General features: G+C 42.0%; 1 protein-coding gene across 1 annotated transcript; it reads left to right on the forward strand.

Moving 5' to 3' along the window:
* Window positions 1–840: 840 nt before the first annotated feature.
* On the forward strand, window positions 841–7,620 carry LOC128531958 (alcohol dehydrogenase class-3-like). The gene is made up of 10 exons (XM_053506150.1): window positions 841–924; window positions 1,076–1,119; window positions 1,213–1,314; window positions 2,298–2,448; window positions 2,613–2,700; window positions 5,925–6,144; window positions 6,292–6,552; window positions 6,630–6,762; window positions 6,888–7,026; window positions 7,386–7,620. The coding sequence occupies exons 2-10, from the start codon at window positions 1,102–1,104 to the stop codon at window positions 7,408–7,410; spliced, it is 1,137 nt and encodes a 378-aa protein (XP_053362125.1). The 5' UTR covers window positions 841–924; window positions 1,076–1,101; the 3' UTR covers window positions 7,411–7,620.
* The last annotated feature ends 470 nt before the right edge of the window (window positions 7,621–8,090 follow it).

The following is an 8,090-nucleotide window of genomic DNA, read 5'->3' on the forward strand; positions in this document are numbered from 1 at the left end:
TACGGCTGTTTTGCAGTGTTATTTTCCAACAGGTGTGGTTCCCGTCAGGAAAATGATACTGTCGATAGGTTCACGTCAGGGTTGGCATGGTAGCCAAAAAGAGCATAAAATATGAGTGTGTGTGTGTGTGTGTTTAAAGATACCTGTGTGTTGAGGTGTGAGAAAAGAGTGTAGTAATGTGCTTGAGCTCTGCTTTATACACTAATTATAGTCTTACACATTTATTACTAATGACCAGTTGTTTTAGAATAAACACTGTTACCTGTGCTGGTAGCGGTGTTCATTATATATATATATAGATTTATAAATATAAATCTGAATATTTTATACAAATATTTTTTATTAAATATTCATGAATGTGTGAACCTCATGACACACTGATGTAATTAACTGCACTTTTTTAGAGATGGAACACAACGTAAAGGGGTACAGTATACAGTGTTGCAGGGGGGAGCTGGAGCCTATTTCAGGAGACTCGAGGTGCCAATCCATCGGGACACACACACACACATGCACACACATTCACAAACTATGGGCAATTTGGGGAACGACCTTATCTCAGGGGTCAGGTGTGGCTCAGTGGTTAAGGCACTGGACTACAGTTCAGAAGGTCTGTATAATCTGCATATCTTTGGAATATGGGAGGGAACCGGGGCGAAGCACAGGGGGAACATGCAATCTCCATGCACACAGACCCTGGAGGTGTGAGGTTATGTAACACAACGATATAACTGTGTGAAAAACACCTTCTGTGGGGGGATAAACCCATAAATCCCATTCTGGAAGAAAGCCCAGTTTATACCGGGCCAACCAGGGAACAAACGTTTTAACCCACACTATAGCACACACCTTAACACACACCTCAACCACCCACACTTCAACACACACCTCAACACACACACACCAGCACACGTTTCAGCACAGGTAACGTATAGAAGGAGCGGCTCTCTAAGTGTAAATACTTGTGCATGGTGAAAAAATGCAGATTAACTAAAACAAATTTACTTTTAGTTTGTACTGAATGTGCAGTATCGTGTGTGTGTGTGTGTGTGTGTGTGTGTGTTGCTTTTAAAAGGAAATTAAGATCTGATTATTGTTGAAATGGAAACTGAGGATAAGGTAGGAGTTGATTTAATATTCCTGAGTATTAATGTGTATTGTGTAACATGAACACACTGCTACAACAATCAGACTTTTGGCTTGTTATTGGAGGTGATCAGGTGTAAGGCGGCGGTGGCGTGGGAACCTGGGAAACCTCTCTCTGTAGAGGAAGTGGACGTCGCTCCGCCTAAAGACCATGAAGTCAGAATCAAGGTCTGTGTTTCTGCTCAGAACTTACAGAAGGATTAAATCTTTTTGTCTTTGATTTCAGTTCGACTTTTTTAAAGGTGTTGAACAAAATACGATCTTTGTGTCTCACCTATGATGGGTGAAAATGGGAATTTTCATTTAGCATCATAGAACACCATTTTTCATAATACTTACATTTACTTACATTTACATTTAGCAAAAGAGTAGCCAAAGTAAGGTGTACTTCAAAATGTTATTACTTTAGTAGAAGTAAAAGGTATTTGGTGATTTTATGAAAGAAATTGGAGAAATTATGTAAGCAGCCAAACAAATAAAAACTATTTCCAGTGTAAGATTTACTGTATATTTAGTTTCCCTCCAAATGTCTCAGCAGATAGAAAATAACATTAGAACATGTACAGGAGTCTCACTTTATCCATCAGAACAAAAGTAAGAAACTTATATGAGGCGCTAGTTTATTTGCTAATTATATATTATGATAATTGTATACACACTGTATAGTTATCACCCAGATGGGGATGAGTTCCCTGTTGAGTCTGGTTCCTCTCAAGGTTTATATATAAGGTGTATATATATATATATATAATATTATAGAATAATTATAATAATTATAAATGCTAACACTGCAACATTTAATAAAACATGTTTCCTCAGGTTAAAGGTCATGTTTTATACGCTGAAATGTGTGTGTGTGTGTGTGTGTTTTGTCAGACACTGCAGTATGAAGTTGTTCTTTTGCACAGTGTATAAGTGAAACATTCCGTCTAACATGTTTTCATTCCCTGTAAACCACGACTGAAGTTTTTTTCCCACCATGCACTGTGTCATGAGGCACTGATCGGTCATTGGTCATGTGATTATCGGTGCTGCGTCTGATTGGTGAAACGGTCATGCGGTAGATCCTCCGGCTGCAGGTGTAGAATAAATGGTCAGCTTTCAACAATTTTATCAATACTTGTGTGTGTGTGTGTGTGTGTGTGTTGCAGATAGCAGCGAGCGGTGTGTGTCACACAGACTGGACATATTTGTGTTATTGTAACAAAGGACTAAAGTCGCAGGTGTTTCCTTTTGTTCTGGGTCACGAAGGTGCCGGTGTGGTGGAGAGCGTCGGCTCGGGGGTGACCAATGTACAGCCTGGTACACTAAACACACACACACACACACACACACACACACACACACACACACACACACACACACACACGCTGACACTACTGCTTGTCCTGCTTCTGTCTTTGTCCATGTCTTGTCTGTGTCCCTCTTCCTGTTCTCAATCTCGATGTTCTTCTTCTTCCCTGCAGGAGATAAAGTCATCCTCCTCATGCTGCCTCAGTGTAATGAGTGTGATTACTGTTTAAACCCAAAGACAAACTACTGCTTAAAGATCCGGTAAGAACCTTCATACAACACACACACACACACACACACACACACACACACACACACACACACACAATATGAGCAGAATGTAAAGCAGCTATCATTACTGTTATGTTCTATACAGAATGATTTTATCCAACGCTCCATCAGGAGGCACGAGTTCGTGCGTCTCCTCAGCCCACAGAGATGGTGCCTCTGCCAAACAAAAAGTCCTCAGGAACACTTTGGCTCCACCCACTTAACAGTTTAGCTGCTTTGCATAACATATAAAACCTATGTTTTATCATTTATAATTTGTTAATAAAATTGGATCTGTAATCTCACTCCAGCTGAAATGTAAAACGCTGCGTCACCAAAAGAATCTGTAAGTTGATGTTTGAAAATAACCTGGTTACCTTAAAACAAACAAACAAACAAACAAACAAACTAGGACACTATGAACCTCATGGCTTAAAAACACTGCTTAAAGTTTCCGGTTGAGAATCGCCCGATGCGGTGCTGCTCAACATGGCCTCTGGGGAGCGCAATCAGTGTTTTTGCACTTGGGTTTAAAACAAGTTGAAGAGCAGCGGGTCGCGGCCCTGGCCATAAGGAGCGCCACCCCGCACAATTCAGTGTTTCCCTGCTTTACCACACACACACACACACACACACACACGATAATGAGCTGATTAGTTAAATCAGATTTTCCCGGGGCTGAGAGAACTGAAGTGTGTAGATCAGGCGGCCCTTCAGGCTCAGGACTGCGAACCTTTGATGTGAAGTAAAACATTTTTATTCCTAATGTTTATTTTTGTTTGTCTTAATGTTTTTTTAGTATAAATCGTTGGTGTCACATTACTCAGAAAAGTCTCAATCTCAATAATAGTTTCACAATAAAAACTGCGCTTTTTACTTTTATTATTTAATTTATTTTTACGCTAGCATATTTTACACCACCTTGATTTTAAAAATATGTGACCTCCAATTAAAAAGTCAATGTTGTTGGTCTTTCGGCTGCTCCCGGCGAGGGGTCGCCACAGCGGAATACCCAGTTCGCACTACAACTTGGCACAGGTTTTACTTTCTGACCCAACCCTCCCATTTTATCCGGGTTTGGGCCCGGCACTGCATCCAGTGGCTGGGGGGTTTGGGCACTGGCTGGGAATCGAACCCGGGCCTTCTGCATGGCAGGCGAAACACCTACCACTGAGCCACCGGTGCCCAATTTAAGTTAAAATGTCAGTGACCTTAAAAAGGAAATAAAAACTATATATAAGGAATAAATATTAATAAAAAGAAATACGAAAGAAAATAAATTTAACTAGTAAAATAAACAAACTGTACAAATAAGGGCATAATAAAAATATTACAAAATATAGGAATATAGGGGGGGGAGAAGTATATATAAAAAGTTTTTTAAAGTGGCAATGACTGTGCAAATATGCATGAAAAGTGACTTATGAAACAGAGAGAACAGTCCATTGTTGGGATGGCTGAGGTCCTTCACGATCTTCCTGGCCTTGGTCCAGCACCGCTTGCTGTAGATTGAGTGCAGGTCAGGGAGCTCGGTGCGGATGATGCACTCAGCTGATCGCACCACCCTCTGTAGAGATCGTCTGTCCTGCATGGTGCTGTTCCCCAACCAGGTCGTGATGTTTCCCGTCAGGATGCTCTCTATGGTACAGGAGTAGAAATTCCTGAGCACCTTGGAGGGCAGTCTAAAGTCTCTCAAGCGTCTGAGGTGGTAAAGACGCTGCCGGGCCTTTTTCACCACGGTGACACCAAGCTGTCCACTCTCTCCACTGGGCTCCTGTTGATGATGGAGGTCTGGTAGTTCTTCTCCTGCTTTGTACTGAAGTCCACTGTCAGCTCCTTTGTCTTGCTGGAGACAAAGGAGTTAAAAACGTCGAATTGTGAGTACATTGTACACCAATAGAAACAAGAGTGCCTCTATCATACCTAATGTACTCAATGGTGGTAATTTTGCCGATTTTAAAACACTGAAAACTAACTTAAAAAACAAAAACAAAGAAAAGGTGGTCGGAGCAGTCGTGACGGCAGCTGACCTCACCGGCGCCATCTTGGGAACGCGTATGTGACAAATAAAATTTGAATTTAAAACTGAAAGGTTAATTCAGGATGAAACGCTGTTAGGTTAGGGCGTGGTCACCCACAGGGGGCGGGGTTACATTGAAAGCTTCAGCGCATTATTTGGTGCTGATCTGTGAATGCGTTTATAAAATATGGTCTCGACTGGCCAATCAGTGTGCAGCACACACGCCATGTGACTAGTGGAGCCGCTGACACAGAATTTAGCCGCTACAGTATATTCGCGGATCTCCAATTTTCTGACTGGCATACCACAGGCAGTAAGGATGGGCGGACATGTCTCAGCCTCATTCTCTCTCAGCACTGGAGCCCCCCAGGGTTGTGCTCTGAGCCCCCTGCGTTACTCTTTGTACACCCACGACTGCGTCTTTTGAGAAAAGTTTGCTCAGGCGAATGGAGCGAACAGGAGGTCCAGTAATGCGGAAATCCTGTGCAAGGAAAAGAGATGGAAAGAGTAATTAATCATTACGGAGTAAGCGTGTTTTAAATCTGATGTGAGTGTTACTGGATCTGTAGCGACAACAGAGTGCAAAGGATGATGACCACGTCTGGGCTGATGGGAATTGTAGTTCCCGCTATCTCCCGTTCGCTCCATTCGCCTGAGCAAACTTTTCTCAGAAGATCTATCGTTTTATCGAGTCATGTGACCACGGTAGTATCGGAAAAATTTGTTATTGTGGTACGACGATATTTACAATACTGTTACATCACTAGTCACTGGTGGTCGTATAAGCATTTCACTGCATATCGTACTGTGTATGTGACAAATCAAATTTTAATTTTAATTTGAATAACTGGACACGGTTCTACATTACATCTCAACTCTTCTATATTTAATTTTATTATATATATTTTTATATTTCTACTTTTATTCTACTATTTTATTTTCATTATTTTATTACTTGTACATAATGTAAATTTAACAGTCCTTTACAGCTAAAGTTTATTTCCATATTTCTCTGTATTTCTAAGTTGTAAATTTTTTTTTTTCTCTTATTTTATACTAAAACTTTCTTTTTGAATGTTGAGGTCATCAACAGTCGTATAAACATTTCACTTATATCATACTGTGTATGACTATCGATGTGACGAATAAAATTAGAATTAGAATTTGTTTACACACCCCTCTGTCTGTCTCTCAGGGGGAAGATTAAGCAGCATATGTTAGCTGACGGTACAAGTCGTATCACCTGTAGGGGGCAGCAGGTGAATCAGTTTGTCGGAGTGTCTACGTTCTGTGAATACACGGTCGTTCCTGAATACAACGTGGCTAAGATCGATCGAGACGCACCGCTGGATAAAGTCTGTCTCCTGGGCTGTGGAGTGGCTACGGGATACGGAGCAGCAGTAAACATAGCTAAAGTGTGTGTGTGTGTGTGTGTGTGTGTGTGTGTCTGTTAAAACAAGACTAATATGACCTTCGCTCCCCTCTACTTCTTGGCTTTTACTTTCCCATCCTCTCCTCCTCCCTCTCCTCCTCCCTGTGGTTGTCCCTCCTGGTGTGTGCAGGTGGAGCGCGGTTCCGTGTGTGCCGTGTTCGGGTTGGGAGCCGTGGGTCTGGCCGCGGTGATGGGCTGTAAAGCCGCCGGAGCCTCCAGGATCATCGGCGTCGACGTCAACGCAGAGAAAGGTGAAATCGGGAAGAAGTTCGGCGTCTCTGAGTTCGTGAACCCGAACGATCAGAACAAACCCATTCAGGAGGTTCTGGTGGAGATGACGGGGGGAGGAGTGGACTACAGCTTCGAGTGTGTGGGGAACGTCACGCTCATGGTGGGATTGAGGTTTATCCATGAACATCAGTTGGTTAAGATTAAGATGAATGAATGAATGTATTTGGTCTCCACTAGAGAGAGGCATTTGAGAGCTGCAGAGACGCCTGGGGAACCTGTGTGATTTTGGGATTGACTGAGAACGCCCTTCTGTCAGTGTCACCTGGAGACCTGCTGTTGGGGCGAACGCTTAAAGGATCCACCCTGGGTGGTACGAGATGAGCGGGCCGGGACGGGCGGGTGGCCATTTATCACAATTAATACCACTCACTCTATTAACTTACATGTTTAATGTGTGTGTGTGTGTGTGTGTGTGTGTGTGTGTGTACTGATTAGGGTGGAAGAGTGCATCTGGTTTACCCAAACTGGTGGACGACTACATGAGCGGACGGATCTTACTGGACGAGTTTGTGACACACACACTCCCTCTGGAGGAGATTAACCACGCCTTCGAGCTGATGACCAATGGGAAAAGGTCTGTGAGTCACATGACCACTACACATACGGGTCTGATTTTTTTAGTCGGATTACTTTTTAGATTTATTTTAAAAGAGCTGTTTACGGAAGCTATAGAAGGTAAAATGGTAAAAAAAATAAATAGCTTAAGATATAAAGTTGTAGAATTTATGCCATTTATCTTTCTTTTTTTCTTTCTTTCAATACAACCCGTTACATTGAACTTTCTGTACTTTGTTTAAATGACTGGCTGAAAGTCATTAGATAACTGAGTCTCATTAAACATGTTGTAAGTAAAATAATAAAATAAAGACTGAACGATGACACGCGCCCCGTCAGTTACTGCCGTCATCTCTCCGTCTCTTCTCTCTTTCTCAGCATCCGGACTGTGATTACAATGTGAGCTGCGTTTCGGATCTCTGACCGTCAACCACGACGACATCATCGGTTCTCATAACGACATCATCAGTCACCATGGCAACACACTCACACTCCAGTGGGCCTCAGAGCTGCTGGAACTTTCCTAAAGTTCTGAAGAAAATATATTTGTGGAGTCTCGCGCCAGCAACGTGTCTGTGTGTTAATCCTGTGTGTGTTAGTCCTGTGTGTGTTAATCCTGTGTGTGTTAATCCTGTGTGTTAATCCTGTGTGTTAGTCCTGTGTGTGTTAGTCCTGTGTGTGTTAATCCTGTGTGTTAATCCTATGTGTTAATCCTGTGTGTGTTAATCCCATGTGTTAATCCTTTGTGTGTTAATCCTGTGTGTTAATCCTGTGTGTGTTAATCCTATGTGTTAATCCTGTGTGTGTGTGTGTTAATCCTGTGTGTTAATCCTGTGTGTGTTAATCCTATGTGTTAATCCTGTGTGTGTGTGTGTTAATCCTGTGTGTTAATCCTGTGTGTGTTAATCCTATGTGTTAATCCTGTGTGTGTGTGTGTTAATCCTGTGTGTGTTAATCCTGTGATATGGAAATGATAATAAAACACAAGAACAATCTATACAACTGGGAGTGTAACGTGTGATAAAGAGAGTCATGTGAATAAATAAAGTGTTTGTTTTCTGAATTACTTAAATAATTAAAGAA

Source organism: Clarias gariepinus, chromosome 10 (assembly GCF_024256425.1).
Source record: "Clarias gariepinus isolate MV-2021 ecotype Netherlands chromosome 10, CGAR_prim_01v2, whole genome shotgun sequence".
NCBI classification, from domain to species: Eukaryota; Metazoa; Chordata; class Actinopteri; order Siluriformes; family Clariidae; genus Clarias; species Clarias gariepinus.

Bases quoted from the DNA above. Each gene is read 5' to 3' on its own strand.
- LOC128531958 (XM_053506150.1), top strand. The intron at 1,315-2,297 runs GTCTGTGTTTCT...TGTGTGTTGCAG, and splicing joins ACCATGAAGTCAGAATCAAG to ATAGCAGCGAGCGGTGTGTG. The intron at 6,763-6,887 runs GTACGAGATGAG...TGTACTGATTAG, and splicing joins TAAAGGATCCACCCTGGGTG to GGTGGAAGAGTGCATCTGGT.